This window comes from Drosophila albomicans, chromosome 2L, assembly GCF_009650485.2.
Source record: "Drosophila albomicans strain 15112-1751.03 chromosome 2L, ASM965048v2, whole genome shotgun sequence".
Classification (NCBI taxonomy): domain Eukaryota; kingdom Metazoa; phylum Arthropoda; class Insecta; order Diptera; family Drosophilidae; genus Drosophila; species Drosophila albomicans.
Genome location: NC_047628.2, coordinates 24,798,470 through 24,822,359, shown reverse-complemented (window position 1 = coordinate 24,822,359; position 23,890 = coordinate 24,798,470). Strand labels below are relative to the sequence as shown.

At 39.1% G+C, this 23,890-nt stretch overlaps 3 protein-coding genes across 4 annotated transcripts in view; all 3 read left to right on the top strand.

The window, feature by feature from the left end:
• The window catches only part of LOC117578380 (fidgetin-like protein 1), a 36,981-nt gene extending 36,292 nt beyond the window's left edge, over window positions 1-689 (top strand). For both annotated transcript variants that reach the window (XM_034263814.2, XM_052002993.1), the window contains exon 9: window positions 594-689. The gene's annotated coding sequence lies outside the window, so the exon portion shown is untranslated. The remainder of the gene's footprint in view (window positions 1-593) is intronic.
• Window positions 631-3,728, top strand: LOC117578379 (nucleosome-remodeling factor subunit BPTF). Its single transcript, XM_034263813.2, has 2 exons — window positions 631-2,913; window positions 3,521-3,728. Exon 1 carries the CDS (start codon window positions 771-773, stop codon window positions 2,688-2,690), a length of 1,920 nt encoding a protein of 639 aa, XP_034119704.1. The 5' UTR covers window positions 631-770; the 3' UTR covers window positions 2,691-2,913; window positions 3,521-3,728.
• Window positions 3,729-4,019: 291 nt separating this feature from the next.
• On the top strand, window positions 4,020-23,678 carry LOC117564108 (unconventional myosin ID). The gene is made up of 9 exons (XM_034242758.2): window positions 4,020-4,912; window positions 16,797-17,099; window positions 18,515-18,734; window positions 20,371-20,596; window positions 20,658-21,041; window positions 21,103-21,182; window positions 21,244-22,647; window positions 22,709-22,866; window positions 22,924-23,678. Exons 1-9 carry the CDS (start codon window positions 4,824-4,826, stop codon window positions 23,090-23,092), a joined length of 3,033 nt encoding a protein of 1,010 aa, XP_034098649.1. The 5' UTR covers window positions 4,020-4,823; the 3' UTR covers window positions 23,093-23,678.
• The last annotated feature ends 212 nt before the right edge of the window (window positions 23,679-23,890 follow it).

The window sequence follows — 23,890 nt, the reverse complement described above, 5'->3', positions numbered from 1 at the left end:
AAATCAAGTTTGAAAATCTACAACAAATTTTCATTGCCCAATCTTGGAGCTTAAATTTAAAGCCTTATTTCAATAAAGAAAAATTCTTAAAATTGATCCAAGAAGGCAAAATCTTAAATATTTTAATCTTGATTTCAGATTGTTTTAAATATCTTATCTTATTTACAGATTGCTTTTATTAGGATTGATAAAATCTGAAATCTAGATTTTTTCTCACTGTGTACCTTTCTTTTTTGTTGTTCCAGCTAGTGTGGGCTTTTAAATTTTTTTTATTTTTGTGTTTTTAACATAATTTTAAAATGGTAGATGACATTTCATTTTATTTTTATTTATACAATTTATTTTTTTTTAATATAATTTCACATTTTCTCAATTTAATTTCTTTATATCTGTTACGAGTATGTTTTTCTTATTATATTTGAATATTACGTATACGCAATATTCTTTGTGCCACTCATTTACTTATTTATTTATAAAATTATACAAATATTCATTGATTGATATATGAATATTCGATAAGAAAAATAACAAAACAGTAAAAAGCAAGCCACGTAACTAACTTCATTCACGAATCTCTTTTTGTTTCGTTTCAGCTGCCAAACAGTTTCATTGTATATTTTGGTACCAAACAGTAGTAGTCCTAGGCAAGATCATAAGTTTTGAATAGTTTGAATAGTCGTAAAATTGGTTGCATTTAAAAATTAGCATATACATTAGCAGTTAATACAAATACAATATTTAGTTTTCGCACTTTGGCATTTAACGAGACGATGCTGGAGTTTACCTACAAGGATCTCATTGATGTGGCAATTGGCTCACCCGAGTCGGGACACGTTAACTTCTATGCGCTGCACGTTCTGCTCTCCAACTTTGCCCAGAAACTCGAGTGCCTCCACGATCCCGTCGATCAGGATGACTATCTGCTGGCCAACATGCGACTTCAGAGCAGTCTCATTGGCAAATCCTCCAAGTATCGTCTGCATGCTGGCGCCGATGCCGAAGAGCCGCCAACTGAGGCGGCGCCACACGAGCCAGAGGCAGCGGCTGCGCCAGCTGCCGAACCCGCTCCAGCTGAGGCTGAGCCAGAGGCAGCTCCTCCTGCACCTTCCGCTGCTGAGGCAACAGCTGCTGACCAGCCAGCCGAGCCTGAAGCAGCTCCAGCAGCTGCCGCAGCCGAGCCGGAAGTAACACCCACAGCTGCAACACCCGCTGCCGAAGAAGCTGCCACACCTGCCCCAGAACCGAGTCCGGAACCGGAGGCACAGGCTGGAATCTCACCACCGAATATTCCGTCTCGTGCCTCGTCGCGCACCTCAAAGTTGGATAAGACGCCGTCGCGTGCCGAGGGCTCGATGATTGGTTCGCTGGCCAAACTGGAGCGTCGCATCTCCCGAGTGGAGCTGCAAAAGGAGCAGAAGGAAATGGAGTTGCAGAACTATTTGTCCGTTGTGACAGGACAACTGAAACTCACCATGGAACAGCTGAACAATGTGACGCATCTGGTGCTCGATCGCAAGCCGGATCCGGATCGCATGAAGCTCTTGCGACACATTGCACGCCAGCTGCGTGTGCTGATGCGTGTGGCTGACGACGAGGTCTCCATCAGCTGGACCAGCGGCGAGGCTGTGGTCGAGGAACTCGAGGTGGTCGAGGAGGAGGAGGAGGAACAGTCAGCGCTGGCCGAGTCTAGCACGCCCACCGAGATGGCCAAGCCCGAGGAGGAAATGGAACTGGATCAGCATCTTTGCTACTCTCCGGAGCGCATGCTCAAGGAGCTGCTCGAACTCAAGTCGGAGTTTTGTGGGCTGACCAACAAAGTGAACGAGTTGTCCGCCGAACTGCTAAAACAGGATGCAAAGCGTCTGATAGAAATGATGCAGGAAATGCAGGCAGCGATGCGGGAAGTGAAACTTGGTTCGGCAGCGAACAACGAAGCCAATCAGGGGATGTTCACCAAGCTGAATAATGCCATCACGCAAATTGCCTCCCTCAAGAATTCGGTGGCGCATCTTGATGAACTGAAGATCGACAAGGCCGATGTGGAGCTGCTGCTAGCAGAAAAAGTCGATTTCCCACAACTGGCGACAAAGGTGTCGCTGGAACAGCTCGAGGAGTACAAGGAGCGTCTGGAGAAACAGTTCTGTGAGGTGCGGTACATCATCAATGTGAATGAGAAGAACGTGCTGCAGATCATCGATGGACTGCGCATGACACTGGGCATCGATTCCCTAGAGCTGAGTTTGAAGGACTTCCGTGAGCTGATTGAGAAGCGAGTGACGCTCATTGCCGAGGCGCTGCACAAGTACATGGAGATGACGAACGACGATTGCGCTGCGGCCGCTGGTCGCGTCAAGGTGATGCAGGATCTGGCCTGCATCTCGTGCGACACCCCTTGTGTGATGCGCACCATGGAACGCTCCAAGTTGCCGGTGCCCGCCTCAGCGAAGGCCTCAACCAGCTTGGGTCCGCTGATCACCTACGAACTGGGTCAAATCCGCAAGTCGGGCATCATGGGCTACTATCGCAAGGATGAGTTCCCACACTCGACGAATGCCTGGACTCAAGGCATGGGAACAGTGCCTGTGTCCAAGTGTGTGCCACGCCATGCTGGTGGCCTCCACACCATTCACACAGCGGAGGAGCACATGCAGAAGGTTGTGCTCTCCAAAAAGCATGCTGGTTGGGTTTGACGATTGTGAAATGAGATAATTCCAATTCTTTAAATTATTCGACAACAAAAAATACTTTAAAATCCATCAAGTGCAACGGATGACTGCGAGGGAGCAAGCCAAAGGATTCCCTATGACAGCATCTCTAGTCTTGAACAAAAAAAAATAAAATAAAACATTTCGATTGATTAACACACCAACAACAAGTTGCAGCACACTTAATCTACAAAATCTACACATTATGGTAAGTTTGGTAAGAATTATATTTATTATGAACTCGATTTATCAAAGGTTAAGGAAACTAACTCCCAGTAATCGCGGTAGTCAAGGCAACTTATTTCCTTTGTTGTTGCGCTCAAAAGTATGCAACGAATTCTTAACTAGCGTGCAGTCAATTTATACACAATCAAATTTTGTCTGATTTTCCGCTGACTACAAGTAATTAATTCCCACGATTAATTTCTATGTCCGCTGTTTGTCTAAATGTTTATTCCTGCTCTAAAACTGTGTCCTTGAAAATGGTAATTTCCTGCGGGCCACCCCATTAGACAAACTAATGCGCCAAGGATTTGCCAAGTCAATTCATCAAAATTGACAATCGCCAAATCCAATTTCCGCATTATATGACCTTGGGGTTTTGGCTTAATATGTATCTTAGGAACGGGTTATAGTCGCAGCTGTTGCTTCCGCAGAAAAAAACTAAAAAAAAAGTTAATGGTAATTTACTGTAGCCTAAAAGTATGCAATGTTTATGTATGTCGTGTCTATTACTAACTTTAATCTTTATTAACTAACTTTGTTTGTTTTAACTACTTTGGTGTCATCATCTCAATTTGCATTTACATTAACAGCACAACAGACATCCTAAGCCGCATTTAACTAATTCATTCAAATGAATTGTCGTGAGTCATTCAAAGTAATTCAGTGCGAACACTCGCGTGTCATAATTACTTGCTAGCAAAGACATGAACCTTTACAAAACGTGTGGAAGACATGTATGTATAACAACCCTGTTTTGGCATACAGTGAACTAAATCAAGCGAGTGAAGTGCTAACAATTCGGAGTTGCAAATAAGAAATGAAAACGAAAATAAAGTAATTTAAAATAAGTCATATATAAATACAAATAAATATTTTATTTTAAATTATATTGTTATGTATATAATTTCAAATAAAATACAATTACACACAAAAATATTAAATAACATTAAAATATTTAATTATGAAATAATAAAAAGTGATGTGTTACGAATTTTAAATTCTAATAAGAGAAACAAATTAAATAATTAAAATAAAGTAAAACATATAATTAATAAAAGTGAAAAATGTTTGCTGCCTGCGCGCAATTGCTTGCGAACCACTGTTGTCGACTCTGCTGTGTTGTGATGTGTTGTGCGTGGTGGAACGTCGTGAGTCCGCGTCACTCCGAAACAGTTTCTCTTCGAACGCGCAGCCGAACGGTTGTGTTGTCTCCCCGTGAATGTGTGCGTGCGTCTGTGTGCGTTTGCATTTGTGTTGTGCGCCAAACGATAAAACAGAAACCAGCTGGCTGTTTGTGGCTTTTGGCTCCGTCGACTGCCTGCAATAAGTATTATTAACTGGCAACTGGCAGCGCGGCCTGAACAAGTTCTTACGATCGCCAAATCGAATCCACACACATATTAAATGTAACCCATTTTGACGGCGGCGATACGCGGCGGTTTTTTGTTTTGTTTTGTTGCGCTCTCCTCTAATTTCTATTGTGCGTTACGCTTCTCTCCTTTTTCCGCGTGTGTGTTTACCCCGGAACATTGATAGCCAATTGGCTGCCAGAAAAATAGATCAATATTTTCGTGATTTCATTGTTATTATACAAAAATAATTCGACAAAAGCGAATTGGCAAAGTCAGCAGCAGAGAAAAAAGACAAGCCATAAAGCATATTAATTAAAATTCGTGGCGAACAAGCAAACAAAACAAAACAAGCAAAAGGCTCTCTGAATTCTTTTGCTGCTTCAGTGTCGTGTTCATCGTCTTCTGCTTGATCGCTGTCATCCTCTTTGCGTTACCTGAATATTTCGTGCTCTCTCGCAGCCGGCAAATTAATTACGTTATTCGGCTCTCTTTCCTTCGCTTCGCTCTCTCTTCAACGCACGTTCAATAAAGAGACGCAAACATGGCAATGCAACGGGAAGCTGGTGTGCAGGACTTTGTGCTCCTCGACCAGGTCAACATGGAAAAGTTCATGGACAACTTGCGTAAGCGGTAAGTCAAAAAATCAATAATTTGCTGCAAGAGCATAATTGCATCTACTACTACAACTACACAACTGCAGCAACCTTGTGCTGCGTTCAAGGTTTTCTGCTTCTTGTTGCCAACCAGTTTTTAGTTTTCGTATTTTATTTTTCTTTCCGCCTTGATTACTATCGGCTTTTCAATTAAACCAAAACATGGGGCAAACTCAAGTTCTACTTGACAGCATGCTCAATGGAGCCATTTGCATGCCCCTCTCCTCTTCCCCTACTCTTGCGGAGGTGTTAGACCTGTCTGACCCACTGAGGTTAATACCGATTTCATTAGTGGCGCTTCATTCTGTCAATTTCCATTGTTAGCTGGAGCATGGAAACGTTACAGCTCTCTCATCATTATAATGAGCTTGGAATTGTCTCTATCAAAATAATTGAGATGAACTTGCCAAATAGCATTGAGAGCTTTAGTAGAGCGATCTTCTAAGGAAGAACTATGATAATTAGCTTTGGAAAATTGTCTAATTCGAAAATTTAGGGTAAATGTGAGAAAAGATTTTTGAGTTGTATTTCTAACCCCTATTTATAGAGTTAAGATCATGCTGTATAAACCCTTTCCTTCGAAGGGATGTTAGGAAAGGTTTCAGATATTCTTAAGGTATTACAGAGAAAGGTTTCAAAAAGAAATTTTAGAGATGACTAAAAGGAAAATAATTTTCGATTTAGCCAATTCGTCTTTTAAAGATTAGAAATGTTGTAGATAAAGCAAATATTTCTCCCAATGATAAGGAAATATAAATTCTTTCGCTCAATTTTGATATTGTAAATTTCCACCAATTTTTAAGATTACCTTTAGGCAATTCTTGGGATTAGAATTTGGTTCAATCATTAACAACATCTGAAGTAATTTATATTAAAAGGCAATTCTTGGGATTTCTTTTGTCTTGAAGTATAAATTCCTATTAAAAGTAAAATAAGTGTTACTTGGAAAACTTATACTTATTTTAAATTAAATTTGACAATAAGTACAGCACGAAATAATCTTCAGTGTACGTGGAAACTCAGAGTATAGTCAGCAATAACTGATATGAAACACTTTCGCTGTTTTTCCCCTCCTTTGCAATGATAATAATCGTCACACCTTTACCTAATTGGAGAAGTGATGCAATATATTTGTATTTGTATTATTGCTAAGCTTATCATATCTAAAAAGCATATGTGGAAAATTGTGTGATTGCTTCGCACTGACAATGCACTTGGTCTGTGAATCAGATCTAAGTATAGAATCGCTTTCAAATCTGTTAAAATTGTTTAATGAATCAGTTAAAAGACGGTGTAGGCGTAGGCTGATTGAGAGGATTGTTGTGGGTTGAGTAATAGCAAAGAGTCATCTTTAAACGAATCAATTAGCATTTGAATAGCTGATGCTAAGCAAACAGTGGTCTATTCATTCGATCATTATCATTGTAATATTCATTAGCATTATGATTATGATTAAAAGTAACATCAAGCTGTGTAAAGTGCCGCATAATGTGGCAAAAGCGAAAACTATTTCGTGACGCACTGATAACAAACTAAACAAACAGACAAATAGACAGACAGTGAAACAAGCAGAACTTTGTCTGGTTATGATAATGATCTATCGAAAGCATCGAACCACAAACTGAGGCAGCAGCAGCAGCAACCCAGCGAGGCATGTAACGCAACGACCCATGGCAGCAGACGTTGCCACAGACAGACAGAGAGGGATAGATAGACTGTGCCACAGCCACGTTGACAATGCGGCATGCAACAAGTTGTTGACACACACGCGCTGCCTGAAATCAAATACCGGCAACTGAGTCTCTCTGACTAAAAGGATGTGAAAACCTAAACTGACCAACGTCTATGACAAGAATTACAAACACGTTGCAGGACAGTTAAATAGGGATAGATTGGAATTATGCAGAGGAAATGAGATTGGGAAATATAAGAATAGGAAAATAAAGTCATAGATAACAGCTTTTTTCTTTATAATTTGAAATATTTATGGTATCACAATGAACCCTCTTTTTTATAGAAAAGTTAAAGTAAAAAAGATAACATCTTTTTCTTTAAAATATATGAATATATTTATCTCTTATTTAACAAAAGTATACCCCAATAAAAACGTGCTAAAATCAAAAATCAAGACTATTTTTAGATCGAAAAAATGTTAAATCAAGATATGCAATCTACTTTTCAAACTAAATTTTGTTCGTACTTTTAATGTGTCAACTATTTGTTTTATAATCTTGGTTAGAAACAACTAAAAATATGTTACACTTTATACAGAATATAGAAATATATAAGCCAACATATTCTCGAACTTGTAGCCACTTCAACTATTCATATCAGACTGATAGTTTCAACAACTTTGTAAGCGTATCTCCACTCTCGACTCTTCAAATTAATAACCCTAATTGACTGAAAGACTCGCCAAGTCTTCAAACACTATCCAGTCTAAACTCAAGCTCGACTCATTTCAAGATCATTAAGAGGCTTTATCTGTGGTCTGTGGCTTGAAGCATCTGAAAGAGTTGCTCGAGCGTTAATTGCACAACCCCCACTGCTTTGCTGCTCTGCTTTGAGTAAACAACAAACTCAACTCGTAGCGTAAAACAACAAACAATGCGATAATAACACGTATTTGCAACACTTGCATGCTCATGTCCGAATGTATTCACATAATCCATAACACACTCGTCGCGTCGCGTCGCACTCGTAACACAACACAAATCAATTTGCAAAATGAATTCGATAAAAACAAGACTGCAAATTACAAAATCCTAACCCGGAAAATTGTATTCAAAAACAAAACTTGCAATTGCAGAAACAATAATATCGTATATGCACCTACAAAAAAAAAGTTTGAGGAAAAACCCATTGAGTAAGTCCAATCAATGAGGGTCAGAAATCGAAATGGAAAACGAGCCAAAAATGTTTTATAATATATAGTATATTCAGACGAATGCCAACCACAACAAATCAAATGAATAACTCACTTTCGTTTGCTTGAAACAAAGCGAAACAGAAAAGAAAAGAAAAGAAATAAAGAAAAGATAGAGATGAAACCAAACGAAATGAAAACTGAAAAATGGCAAAAACTGCATTTTTATTAAAACTCTTATGACCAGACATGACTTTTATTTTATTTGTTATTGCTTCTCTCCCGCTTGCTTCTCTCACTTCTCACTTTTCTCGCGCCATTCGCTCTTATCCAAACTGTGTTGTATGACATCATGTGTTGCGATTCCCCCAAAAAATAAACTTGCTTGGGGAAGGGAATATTACAAACACAGCAGCGGGGCAACAGCAAATATCAACATCAACATCAACAAATAGCAAACAACATTAAAGAATATTCGCAATTTCAAGGGAGTCGAAGTGTAGTTACTCTTTTTATTTGGGGATTTATTTTGTTGATTGTTATTCCATTTAATCAAAATACTCTAAGCAGTCGAAGTGTAGTTACTCCCTTTATTTTTTTGGGATTTATTTTGATGGTTGATTCATTCAAATTTATCAAAAATTCTCTGGGGAAATTCCAAAAATATTCCTATCAAACCTATGTCAAAGCTTTTCTTTTAATGGGCTCGCATAAAATATTTCGATCTATATATGTTTGCTATAGCTTTGCTATAAAAATATGCTCTTTATGGAGGTCAAACGTGATATTTAAATAGCAGACTATACGAACTTGAATTACTCTGTGAATTTTATTTTTTTTAACTAGGAAATTTTTTCTATTTTCCTTAGAATAAAATAATAGTAAACAAAATTTATTTATACATTGATTTCTAGTTAAAAATGTGTATAATCCCTTGACATTATTGTGATTTATTCGATAAAACTTTTCTCCAGAGAGTTGCTTATCATTTGGGCTTTACCCGCAATAGCCTTAGCGAAAAGTTCAATTATGAATGGAATTCAAATATGGATCAATTGAAACTGAAGTTATTTCTAATTTTTTTTATAGTACAGTAATAGTAAATATATATTTTATTATATTCATTTTTAGCTGAATTCTTTAGAATCCAACTAGATAAAAATGTGCTTTAATCCCTTGACATTATAATGATTTATTCAACAAAGTTTTTCTCCAAAGAATTGCTTTATATTTAGGTTTTAACCGCTTGGCAAAGTGGCAATAACCTTAGCCAAAAGTTGAATTCTTGTTAATTTTGAGCACATCAAGTGTCTCGTTTTTTGGCACTGTCATAAGCATTTGTGAATGTGAATATGAGTGTGTGAATGCGAGTATGAATATGAATGTGAATACACTCAGTGCTGCGCAGCATGCCAGGCAACCCACTTACATACAAACAGACGTTTGCAGTAGCTGTGGATATATGTTAGATACATATATTTGTAGATGGCGATCCCGAAATAGCCTCACGATGCGCACAAAACTTTTGCTTATAAAATTAAGACACACACACTTGTGTATATACTATGTGTGTGTGCTTGAATAAAATATGCTTTTTGTTTTTGAAAAATGTATCTCGAAAATGAAATGGAAAGCCTGCGCTCGACTGCAGAGAGGAGGAAGAAGAGGACTGCGACTGTGACTCACGAGTATCTTGCAGATACTTTTTGACGCACACACAAATACGTGTACAAATGTGTAGCCGAAAGAGACAGACAAACCGGTTGATGGCGTCAGTTTGCAAAGCAGCAGCCCCAAAAAGCAATGAGGAACTGAACTGATGAACATAAACCGAAACAAAACAAGTTTCTGCCTCCTAAACACAAGATGCCAAGAAAATCTTCGAAGACACCTTTTTTTGGATGCTTTTCTCAAGTTCAGAGAGAGAGAGCGCTTACAACTCCCACAACTTTTGTAAAGTTTTGACTCCTTGGGGTTCTTCGAATTGTTTCTCGAATCGGCGAAATTTTTAACGATCCATTAAGAGTCAAGTGTCCTGGCGCTGATGGCTCTCCGCTGTGCCCAGATCATTGAGAGAGCTATAAATATGCACTCTAGACTGATTGATTACGCTATTAACGAATGCACTGCGCTCTTATTTGCTCTAGTATTTAGTTGAAGCTGCTGCTGATAAGTTTACATTGAGTTTTGTGTTTTGTGTTTTGTTTATGCGCCGCCGCCTCTCCATTGATTTGGCCTACATTTTGTGTGTGTTATTGTTTGCCGCAGTAGTTGAAAAGCAGCTGTATACTCTTCCTCCTCCTCTTTCTGTATAGAGAGTATCAACTATATTTCTGTGTATTTATTTACCCAACTGTGTTTTCCCATGAACTGCCGTTGAACTCGCTGCGTGAGTTCATCACAAGTTACGCACATGAGTTACAGGTGGTTTCATCATGAAAGATAAAAGATTGACGCCTCAAGTGGCATACACATATCGAGAACTATATATACTCGATAGTCTCTCTTTGTCTGTCTTATCAAGTGCCAAAAAATTTGGCATACTCGTATTTTTAGTGCCATTATCGCTAATGCTCAATTCTGAGTCATCGCAAAACATCTGACAACAAACATTGAAATGCACTGCAAATAATTTCGACATTTGTTGTGAATACATCAAAGTTGCATTAAGAATATCAATTAAAAGCGTAAAATATAATTTCAAGGTGCAGCGACAACTCAAAAAGCTGTTTTTAGTGCGCTCATTTAATTGTAAATTTTAATAGTTTAAATGTGGAAATTTATGATTATTTTAAATGCATTTCTGGACATTTTTATGACTTGTTTGTTCATGGAAATTGTAACCCTTGTCTTTAAAGTATTCATAATCTTATCTGCCTATAAGAAATCGTTTGGTTATCGCTAAATATGCTCTTGGGTATTTCATTCTCTTATTTCGTTAAACAAACATTCCCATATATAGAGTATATATAAAAGCGAGACTATGATTATTTATTTCTTATTTTGTAGGCACGATAAGATTGCATGCTCGAAGTGGTGTCAAAGTTAGCAAAGTTTGCCTGTGTATTCACATGAAGTACTCACACTTGTATTCGTACCTCTTTTTGTAGCCAAGCTATAACCTTGGCTGCGACTTCCAGCACATCGAGTACCCGGCATTATATTGACTGCCCGCCGATAAGCGAACTCGCTTCAATTTGTTATGCAATGAATACCGCGACAAATTTGTCGGAATATCTATAAAAAAAATATTTGTGCGGGGCATTATGAATAAAGTTTGTACACTGCTTTCGTTGAAGACTTTCCATCTTGTATCTGGTTTTCGAATAACGTGGTCTGTCTGTTGTGTCTATAAATGCAATTTTTATGGCAAGACTTGAAGGCGACCGAAAAAGTATTAAAAGAAGAAAAATGGAATAGAAAATAGCTGGGCAATGAAAAGGGAAAATGCTGTTTACTTTGCCGGCCCACGAACGCGGGACTATTAAAAACATAAAGAATTCTCTTTTAATTTCCGATTGCAATCATAGATTGTCTGTTTATTTGTGCAAGAGGCCAGTGTTACTTATTCACTCTCCTCCCTTCTCTCACCCTTTGCCAACTGCATTCTAGACCTGGCCAAGCAAAGTTTGCTTTCATCTAGATATTTGTCTGGCTGTCTGAACATCGACATCGACACATTCCATATGCCTCCTTTGTGATAAGCGACTATCAAACGCCGCCCCTAGCTTGAGCTTTGATAAGCCGTTTTTGATTAATGTCACGCAACGGAAATCGTTCCATTTACATAACGGACTGAGTATTGCTGCCAATGGTAATATAACAACGGTAGCTGCTCCACTAATTGAGCCACGTTCTAGCAAAACTCTCAGCGCTAATGATCTGCTTAATGCAAATGCAGTCACAGCGAGTTGAGTAGCTGTCCCATAAATAAGTGGAAGTGCTCCGGTTGTGGGTATTCGACAGGAAGATACTCTTTAGAAAGATGATACTCTCTAAAGGGATCCTACTCTCTAAAGAGATGATACTACTCTATAAGAAGACGTCGCTATCTAAAGTGTTGAAACTCTCTAAAGAGATAATACACTATATAGATGATAGTTCCTAAAAAGATATTTTCTTAATCAAGCTGGAGGAGATAATTTTCTATGAAGAGATGATACTCTGTAAGGAGATAATATTCTATAAAAAAGAGATGATAGTCCCTAAAGAGATATTTTCTTAGTCAAGTTTGCTTTACTTCACTTTAGAGATCACTTTTAACTTAAAAGTTCTCACTTCCACACTTTCAGCATACCCTTTTAGCCAAGTTGTTTTGACTGTAGGGTATTAAAGTCAGGTAAACACTGAAGTCAGAGACCCAAGCAGACTCCAGAACCAGAAGTCTGTGTCTCTGTTTCTGTTGCAGTTCAGTCAGTAGAGTCTGTCTGCATTGTTGTTTATTTACGCTTCACATGGAACGTTCATGTTTGTCATTTGCGTTGCAATAACTTTTACTTAGGGGCATCTGCAACTGCAACGTTCGCCAGCTGCCAACAGTACAAAAGCCAATGGCAACGTTTACACAAAAGTTTATGTCGAGTCCAATAATCTAGCGCCTCTGTGTTTAGTCTTGCAACAAAACTGAGAGTTGGGGGGCAAACAGCAGAAGCAATGCTAATTGATTTGCTTCTGGGGCCTTGGCAAATGTTGCTGTGGTGTAAATTGAAGTTAATTTGAAAGCTGCAATTGCATTGCGCAAAACATGCCAGAGAATTATTCTCTTTAGAAAATTGAAAGTGTTGGAAGACAGTTTTGAATTGAGTATCAGCAGATGTGAACGCATTATTTCATTATTATAAATCAAACAAAATATCTTTGGCATGTTTTCAAATAGTGGAAGGAATTTGGCAACATCTCGAGCATTGTTTAGTAGTTTAGCCAAATTGCACTTTTCGCTCTTCTCTGCGCTTTTCACAAACGTGTATTGAGTAATGCGCCTCTCTCTGCGATTCTCAAAATTCGCTGTCTCGACACGCACATCGATAAATAGCGTCGAATTCAATTAAATCCACAGAAAAGCAAATAAAACATTGACCTACTTCAAGCCATGTCTGTTTGCCATTATGACGTCAGCTGACAAAACACTTGCTGCCGCCTGCCACATGCCACTTGCGTCGTCGTCTCATTTAGGCGCAGTAAACGCTGTGAAAAGTGCAGCGTTAGATGAGTAAACATATTGATTTTCTAAGCTTTTCCTTCGCTCCCTCTCCCTCAAGGCTGTCGACAAAGTGCGTCTCGTGAATGAAACTGCGATGATTCATCGAGGCGGTAAAATATTTATGAGCAAATGCAATTTGCATGCGAATAGACAGCGGCAATTAAACAAATGCTTGCTGCTTGCTTAGTCAGCAATTTGCTGCGTTTATCGATAACTTTTGTATCGAAATATTTCCACAATGTGCTCAGAACATTTTGCATGATTCACCTAGGCGAATGAATACAAATGTAAATAATAAATAAATCATGTAAACAACTTGACAATAATCAAAAACAACAACTATTGCATATTTTTGTATTTTGGCGCCTTTTGACTTGATGACGCCATGCGCAAATCCGAATCCAAAGTCAAATGCCAATAACAAAAATAAAAACATGAATAACGACGCGACCTTAACTATAGTGTTGAGCATGTGCGAAGGCGACGCGAACATCGAACATTTTAATTATGCACAACAATCACAGCAAACATAAACAGACTAGTTCCGAATTCCGCCAAAAGAAACCAGTTAGGAAAAGGGTGTGTTCAGCGGGATGAGATTTGCCAAAGAGAGTTCAAAGTAATCAATAGAAATAGTGCTGAAAAAACAATCTATAACAAATTGTTAAATAAAATTAATGATCGGAGTTTATCAGAGAATAATTAATGAGTATAAAATAGAAAAGCTATATTCGTAAATGAACGATAGAAAAATTAATGTTATACCTGCAACTCTTTGAGTAAAAGGGTATTATAACTTTGTGCCTCCAGGAAATACATATTTGCAACAGGCAGAGGGAGGCATCTCCGACCCTTTAAAGTATATACTTACTGGTATATTTTGCACTATGTGGTATATTTTGAATATAGTATTGTATCAATATATGTACCTAAAATAGTCTTTTGTATATTTTTTTAGTATTTTTCCGGTATGCATTTTACAGTATATTTTGAATGTAATACTGCATTAATATACCAAATGTACCATTCGGTATATTTTTGGTATTTTTATGGTATATTTTTTGGATTTTTGCGGTATAATTTAATTTGGTATATTTTAAAATTCATACTGCACTATATTGCTTTTACTCAAAATGGGTATTTCCCAGTCGAGCACACTCGCCTGTATTTTTTTTACTTGTTTAATTTGAAGTGTCTTCAAGAAACCGAGTTTTCAATTTTTGGAAAAGATATAACATATACTTAAAACAGAAATTATCTTCAATATTTACTGCAATATATTCAATGCTGAAATACTTTAATATTTATATAAAAAATCACAATAAGTAAACTGTAATTCACTTGAATTCATGGCCATAAAATGTAAGAAAATATTGGCTCAATCTGTTTCCACTTGAAGTACTTAAAGGGCACTCTTGGAGTGCTCGATGTGTGTTTGTGGGTGTGTGTGTGTGAGTGTGCCAAGTTGTGACAAGATGACCCAATAAGTAGCTGAAGGGGAACCAAAATGTAAAATGCTGGCAACATGATTTATTGGTTCGTTGATCTCAACGGGGCTCACACAAATTATGACGACTTTATTCGAGTTGTCAGCAATTACGAAAAAATAAATATGAAGGCAAGAGATCATATCACAGACTGGTTGAGCACTTTGCCTTAAGCAATTTCTATAACCCCATTAGACACAGTTCACAGCACCATACGAAATTTTGACAGTGAATCGTTGCGACTGTCCGTCAATCATACGCCATGTGGGCAGCAAGCCACCCACACTCAGTTACTCGATTCTCAGGTGTCAATCAGCGCACTCGTTCCATGTGCTGCGGGTGTTAAGAGGGGAAGGGGAAGGGAGTGATGGATGGTGGAGAAATCATAGAAATCACATTTCGTTTGCCACTTTGCTAAGCGGCTTGCTGACTGCCCTTTTGCTTTCAATTGGTTCTTTCTCTCTTTTTTCTGTAGGCAATTCTAATGCCTTGCTCATAATTGACCCGCTGTGCTAAAAAGTCAACAAGCATGCTAAACGCTTTCCCTCTCCCCTCTGTATGCTTGGAGTTCAGTAGTTCACTTTTTGAGCCAAAACATAATGATCATCATCATCATCATCATCATTGCCAGCAGCAGCAGCTCTCACAATCTTTGTCATTGTCGCTGTCACATTTTTTGACCCAAATGCAGCTGAAAAACTTAAGTAAATACATGTGTTGACTGCCGTTTGGCCAACAACAAAAAAGCATTCGTATTAAATGCTGCGGGTTAAACAACAAACAGAAACAGCAACAAAATAATCTTTGTTGTGTTGTGTTTTCATTTTTCATTTTGTTATTCAACAATTTCTCTAATTTTGATGCTTTTTGTTTTTGACTTTTTGTTGTTTTAATTTAGTGGCGCTTTGTTGTTATGTTTGTTGCTGCTGCTGCCAAGTGGGCGTGGCTGTTTTGTAATACTTTGCGCTTGCCACTTGTTGCACACTCTGTGCAGCTGCCTCTTTTCGGTTGTTACCAAACTCTTTTTCTTTGCGGCTTTTTGCGCTGTAATTGAAATTGTAACAGTTTGTAATCATTTTAGCTCTGCTTTGGATGCACTTTTTTTCATTGTTGTTATTGTTGTGGTTGCTGTTTTTCCTCTTTTTTTTGGCTGTTGTAAAATGCAGCCACATTTTTGCAACTTAAATAATGCATTTTGTTGCGGCTTAACGAACAAAATTACTGTGTTCAAGCCAAGCTAATAATCTTATTAAAAAGCAATTTGTGTGCTCTGTAATATTGTTGAATGGTTTAAAAGGTGCTTTGAGCTGTTTTTCATTGATTTATTTTGAATTGAATGACTTTGGAATTGATTGTCAGCACTGCTATTATTCTGTGTTTGTATTCATATGAGAATTCCTCTTGCTTCTCATCTTTAACTACGTAAATAACTTCTTAATAATGCATGATTCAGAAAGCGTTAATAGAGGGAGTGACGTATGTAGATTAGCAACGAATGATTAAAGACTGAATGATTCATTGTTTGATTGTTTGTCTCAGATTCATAAAACCAAAATATTATTGTATACTAAATGTGTTTGTTATCTACGGCAGCAAAAATGAGAATCTTAATTAATTTCTCATTGATAAATGAAAAATGTAAATAATTCAACAACAAACAATACATTTCTGCTTTTGCTGCAGTCTACTGTTTCAGTCAGCTCAAATCAATCCATCAATCAAATGGCAAAGTGTGGAAATGCTTTAAAGGCAGCTTCCATATATCTACCTTTAGTTTTCCTCTCTGTTGCTGTTGCTCCTATGGCTTCTATGGCCACTTTGGCCAAGTGACCCACATTTTGTTGGCCTAACGCATTTTGTGAAACTGTCGATCTAAATCTTTTGGCGCCTGATAAATTGCACACAAAATAAACAGACAACAGGGAAGCAGCAGTCGAAGCATCATAATAAACGCAGTCAATCAACTGCAACAACAACTTAATCAAAATGGGAAACAACAGCAATAACAACAGCAACAACAGCAACTGCAACAACAACAAACTGCAATTAATCGAATCGCCGCCGACTGTGCAACAATGCCTGTGGCGTCTCCCCAAAATACAACACAACAAAAAAGCTGATGATGCGCCTGTTGAAAAACAAATCATCGAATCAAAACGACAGGTGAACAGCGGGAAGTGAAGTTGTGGGAGGGATTCAAATTGGGTTATTTGTGTATTGGAAATTGGGAAAAGAAAAAAAACTATTGAATGCATATCAAAACATTGCCATAACTAATGTGCATCGTTTCGTTTTGTTTCGTTAACAGATTCCAAGTTGGCTCCATCTACACATACATCGGCGAGGTGTGCGTCTCCATGAATCCCTATAGACAGATGAACATCTACGGCCCGGAGACCATACGCAAGTACAAGGGACGCGAACTGTTCGAGAATGCGCCCCATGTGTTTGCCATCGCGGATGCGGCATACAGGGTGCTCAAGCAGCGCCATCAGGACACCTGCATCCTCATCTCTGGGGAGTCTGGAGCGGGCAAAACTGAAGCCTCCAAGATCATCATGAAGTACATTGCGGCGGTGACGAACACGCAGGGTCAGAATGAGATCGAACGGTAAGTGAACCTATAAGAAATATAGAAAAATAACTTGATGAATTAGTTTATAATAAAAATATAAAAGCGATAATAGAGAAATTAGGAAGAGAACTAAAAAATGCAATTAAAAATATCAACAATATTGAGAGATAAGAAATATAGAAATATAGCTTAATGAATTAGTTTATAATACAAATATAAAAGTGAGAATAGAGAAATTAGGAAGAGAAAATTTAAAAATTGAAATAATAATATTGACACAAGTTGCATGATGAATAAGAAATATAGAATTATTACTAAATTAAGTTTTAAAAAACTATAAAACCGGTAGAAGAGAAATTAGAAAAGGAATTGCAAATTTAATTTTTAAAGTTAACGCTAGCAAAGATATTTATTAAGTTTTACTAAAGTTAGTTCATAAAGTATTTTATTGTGTTAGAAATTTGAAAGAAAAGAAAGTGAAACATGGGATGCTTCCGTTAGATAACATTTACCAATGAAATTCAATCATATTTTGTTATAGAAATAAGAGTTCAAATATTAGAATGCTGATAAGAATAAAACGTATTTAAGAGTTCCTTAAAATTGATCAACTTCTATGTGCAACGTAATCTATGTGAACTATTATGTAAAACAACTAAAGCACAAAGGCTTCATCAAGTAAATTTACTCTCCATTGTAATTAGAAGTGCTTCAAAGTCAAGCTAAAACAACAGCAACTTAAGCTGCGGTTCACTTAACTGTTTTATCATGCACACAAATGCAGTTACCAAGGTATTATATAGATTAGAGACAGTCCCAGCTGTGGGAAGTAGTAGAACCAAAGGGAGTTTGCCCACTTGGGAACTTGGCACTGGGAACTCATCACGAATGTCAGTTGAAGGCATGACAAATTTGCCATTGTGTTGCATGCAAATTTCAATGAAAGAAAGCCTCGTTAATGGCCTAGCTACAAATTCCCCAGATACGAATAGACCTCCCCAAATACTAGTTGAGTTCCCTCTCTCTCTCTCATTTTGCTAGGAAGTGACATCATAGCGAAGCAACATAACATACGACTTTATCATAAAAGTCAGCAAATTAAGTGACCTGCTAATTGCTCACGCTTTTAAAATACAACGACAATACCTGCCCCCCTTCCCCCTCTCTGGTGTTGCCCCCCCTTTCTCTAACTGCCGCGGAAAGCACTTTGCTGGATCGTCTTCTTAAATCGTTGAGCGACCAAACCCTAGACAATGGCCCCAACTTAATTGCCACTTTGGCAATTTTTAGTGGCCCCAAACCCAGCGTGGCAATTTCAAACTGACATTTTACTACACCAGCTAGTGCCATTTTCCTAATTGGATTTTCTGCTCCTCTTCGTCCATTATAAAATGTTGTACTATTAATGCGATTTTAAATGTTTTTTCCTTCATTTTTATTACATGTTTTAGCGTGAAGAACGTGCTGATTCAGAGCAATGCGATACTGGAGACATTCGGCAATGCCAAGACGAATCGCAATGATAACTCGAGTCGCTTTGGCAAGTACATGGACATCGAGTTCGATTACAAGGCGGATCCCGTGGGCGGCATCATTACCAACTATCTGCTGGAGAAGTCGCGTGTGGTGCAACAGCAACCGGGCGAGCGTAATTTCCACAGTTTCTATCAGGTAAGGGAAGGGTGTGGGCATTGGGCACTGGCCGGGCACCCGCCACCCAACTACTTCCAATCGGGAGTGTGAATGTGTGTGGGCGCAGTCTCAGCTATTTACTCAAGTGAGTCAGCGGGACAGCAGCAGAGTCGATTACCGGGGAGGTGTGTGAGGGGAGGGGCATCACTGGGTGCGGTTTGAACTTAACTGGAATGGGCATAACACACACATAAATAGAACACTCCGAGATATGTTGTGACTGAAGCTATACTAGAAGGGTTTCCAGTGTCGCCCATAAATATTTATTCAATATTTTTAACGATCTCACATTTTGCTAAACGATCACAGCCATAAAAAAATCACTTTAGAACTATTCAAAAACTATATTTATATCTACAACTGAGTCAGAGATACGTCGCAATTGATGAGCCTAAGGGAAATCCTAGACAAATTACACAGCAGACTGACAAAGTCAAAAGTCAAATGAAAACAAAACAAAATTCATTAATTAATTAAGTGGCCGAGGCAATTTATCAATTGTCGGTTGGAATCTAATGATATGGATGAGATCATTATAAATGAAATTTGCCAGATAACAGAAAAGTCGCCTAAGTCCCATTCACAAGAAACGCAAATCGCGTCAGTCGTCGTCGACTTATTCATATTCAGATATGAAGCTCAGTACTACAGTGGTTATTCATTATGACGAATGTTCTGTCTCATGTGGAATTCTCTGTACATTTATCTCAGCCACTTCCTATTCCGAATTCTTTAAAAAGCAACACAGCGATTGTTGTTTATCGAGCTGTTAAATTTAGCTTGAAGGCGTTAATTGTTTTTATGCCATTTATGTAAGCTCAACAAAAAACACCGCAAACTAAATATAATTTCTTTATTAAGCTGCTGCTGAATTCTGTATTCGATATTCAGTTTTGGAAATTTCTTGCACATGTGCTGTGTTTATTTATGTATATTTACTATATATAGATAAATGTCTGCACATCTAATGAGCTAACAAATATTTCAAACAATTCGCACCTCTTTTTTTATGACGGCAAGTGCCAAAAGCTTCCATCAACTGCGATGGGAAATATTTCATTTCATTTTGTTTTATTTTATTTTCAATGTGAACAATACTGAAATGGCAGCTCAACACACAATTAAAGCGGAAGTTTAATTATGGTTTTGCTAGTGTGCTAATTGTCTGCTGTACTAAATAGTTGGCCATTCAATTTGGACATGGACAAGCCAAGCAAGCACAGTCCATAGTTAATATATTTATATATGTATATATACCCCACATTGCCATAACTCAAATCAAGCAGAACAAATTTGCGAAATACTTTAAAGCAAAGTGACGAACGAGACAAATTGTTGACTAATTATTAAAACATTTCTTCTTGCTTGATTAATATATACTAAGGAAAATCTTTTGCTCGAAAGCACTCAATCTTTGTTTAACTATTTCTATATTGAGTCAGACTCCACTTTATCTCTAATTAGTCTTTCCTAATTAAATGATTAAAAGCACTGAATAACTTCATCATCTTCGTAGCATATCATGCCCAGGGGTAGCACTTAAAATGTTTAATCATTTTCAACATTTCCATCTAGTTTCTCTGACTTTAACTCTATTCTCTTCTCTCTTTTACAGCTGCTGCGAGGTGCTAATGACAACGAGTTGCGTCAATATGATCTGCACAAGGAGACGTCCAAGTATCATTATCTTAACCAAGGTAGCATGGACATACTCACCGAGAAGTCCGACTACAAAGGCACTTGCAATGCCTTCAAAACACTCGGCTTCCAGGCTGACGAAGTGCAAACAATTTGGCGCACAATTGCTTCAATTTTGCACCTGGGCAACGTCGAGTTCCAGAGTGAGTAGCTGACTTTTAAACTTCTTAAAATATATCACTATTAAACTTGTTCTTCCTTCAGCCATTGAGGATGAACTGGTGATCAGCAACAAGACGCATCTGCAGTCGGCGGCCAAGTTGCTGCAAGTCACAGAGACGGAGCTGTCGGCCGCATTGACAAAGCGCACAATTGCCGCCGGTGGCAATGTGATGAAGAAGGATCACGATGCCACACAAGCGGAGTACGGCAAAGATGCCTTGGCTAAAGCGATCTACGATCGTTTGTTCACCTGGATCATTTCGCGCATCAATCGAGCAATTCTCTTCCGCGGCAGCAAGACGCAAGCGAGATTCAACTCGGTTATTGGTGTGCTCGATATCTACGGTTTTGAAATCTTTGACTCGAACAGTTTTGAGCAATTCTGCATCAACTACTGCAACGAGAAGCTGCAGCAGTTGTTTATTGGTGAGTTGAGAGAGTGGAAAGTCAAGTGAAAACTTTGAATAATGCAAATTTTCTTGGGCAGAACTTGTGTTGAAGCAAGAGCAGGAAGAATATCAGCGCGAGGGCATCGAGTGGACCAACATTGATTACTTCAATAACAAGGTAAGCTAAAATTATTTCTTAATTCGAACTTTTACTCAATGTGTGTTCTCTTTATTTGTAGATCATTTGCGATCTGGTTGAGCAGCCGCACAAGGGCATCATTGCCATCATGGACGAGGCCTGCTTGAGCGTGGGCAACGTCACCGACGACACGCTGCTCGGGGCGATGGACAAGAACTTGAACAAGCATCCGCATTACACGAGTCGCCAGCTGAAACCCACAGACAAGGAGCTGAAGCATCGCGAGGATTTCCGCATCACACACTACGCTGGCGATGTCATCTACAACATCAACGGATTCATCGAGAAGAACAAGGATACGCTGTATCAGGACTTTAAGCGTCTGCTGCACCACTCCAAGGATGCCAACCTCAGCGAGATGTGGCCCGAGGGTGCTCAGGACATTAAGAAGACCACCAAACGTCCGTTGACTGCTGGCACACTCTTCCAGCGTTCCATGGCCGATCTGGTGGCCACGCTGCTGAAGAAGGAACCCTTCTATGTGCGCTGCATCAAGCCCAACGACATCAAGAGCTCCACGGTCTTTGACGAGGAGCGTGTGCAGCATCAGGTGCGCTATCTGGGACTGCTGGAGAATGTGCGCGTCCGTCGCGCCGGCTTCGTGCATCGCCAGCGCTACGACAAGTTCCTGCTGCGCTACAAGATGATCTCGCAGTACACGTGGCCTAATTTCCGGGCGGGCAGCGATCGCGATGGCGTGCGAGTGCTGATCGAGGAGAAGGGTTTTGCCCAGGATGTGAAGTATGGACACACCAAGATCTTTATACGCTCGCCGCGCACGCTGTTCGCCTTGGAGCAGCAACGCAACGAGATGATACCGCATATTGTAACGCTGCTGCAGAAACAGGTGCGTGGCTGGATCGCACGTCGCAACTACAAGAAGATGAAGGCCGCCGTGACCATCATGCGTGCCTACAAAACGTACAAGCTGCGCAGCTATGTTCATGAGCTGGCCCAACGCTTCCGTCATGCCAAGCAGCAGCGGGATTACGGTCGTAGCATTCAGTGGCCAACGCCACCTTTGGCCGGTCGCAAGGCGGAGGCGAAACTGCATCGCTTGTTCGATCACTGGCGTGCTTACATGATACTGCGCAAGTATCCCCGAAGCGAATGGCCGCAGCTGCGACTGCAAATCGTGGCAGCCACGGCGATTGCCGGACGTCGTCCACACTGGGGACAGCAGCGCAAGTGGTTGGGCGATTACTTGGCCAACTCGCAGAACAACAGTGGCAACGATGCCTACACGGCGAATGTGGCAAATCTGAAGAACAGCGGAGGAGGTGAAGCCTTCCGTCAGGTGCTCTTCTCCAGCTTCGTTAAGAAGTTCAACAAGAACAACAAGCAAGCGGATCGCTCCTTCATTGTCACCGACACCGGCATTTACAAACTGGACGGCCTTAAGAAGAAGTTCAGGAACATGGATCGCATCATTCCCATCAGGGAGGTGAGTAGCAATAGTTGCTCCTGATTCAACAGCTGCTCTAATTGCATTTCTACATTTTTAGTTGACTTCGATTAGCATTTCGCCTGGCCGGGATCAGCTGATTGTCTTCCACTCGCCCAAGAACAACGATATGGTCTATGGACTCACCGGCGAGACAGTTCCGCTGCGCGAGGATCGCATTGGCGAAGTGGTGGGCATAGTGTGCAAAAAGTACTACGAGTAAGTAACGATCGTCAGCCACTTTGGTTCTCCAACTAATTCCCATTTATCTTGCAGCCTTACCGGCACCGAGTTGCGTGTGAATGTCAGCAGCAATATTGCCTGTCGCCTGGGCGAAAAGCCACGCACCATCGTCGTCGAGGCGGCGTCCAATGTGGAAACACCGAACTTCCGTTATGCGTCCGGCAATATCATCTTCGAGGTGCCCGCTTCGTACTGCGTCTAGAGCACAAAACCAAACGACCTTTGTAAATTATACAAACTAATCCTAAGAGCCTTACACTTTTTCTGATCCTCTACACTTTGTATACTGTGCCTTGGCTAACACACACTTTGTAGACTTCGTAGTCTTCCTTTATGCTCCCTTTATGCATGTTGTATGTTTGCTGTTTAGCGCCTTTTAATGTGTAGTTCTTAAACGATTTGTAAATTTTCTATTTTCTACATTAATTTATACCTGTATTTGTGTAAACATTAAGTTAATACTTATCAAGTTTATGAGTTTGTTATAATGCTGGTTGATCCGGTGCGATTAATTGAAAGGAAAACAAAAAGTATTAAGTGTACTTTGTGCATTTGTTAACTTTAACTCTTAAGCAATTCTTCTTTATGTTAAATGAAATGTATTTAATCAAAGAGCACACAACAATTCACACTTTGTACTTAATAATAATGAAAAGTGAGCTACAATGAACGAATGTCCACTGTACCACATTGAGCGTGTGCCATTTGCAAATATTTTTTTAAATCTTAATGTTAAATTACACTTATTGTACTCTATTTATATTTATAAATAAAATGATATAAACAAACATGTAGCAGCAACTAATGTCCAAAGTAAATAGTCTTTAAGTGCACTTTAGCTTACCTGTCCTGGCGAGTCCCATTCTTATAGTCTAGAACTATTAACTCATACATAAATATGGCATTTATTTTTAAAGGAATAATTTTATTTTAGGTATAACTCGACTATATCCTTAAGGATTTTGAAAGGATATGCTTTTTTGTAAAGCCTATAAAAAAG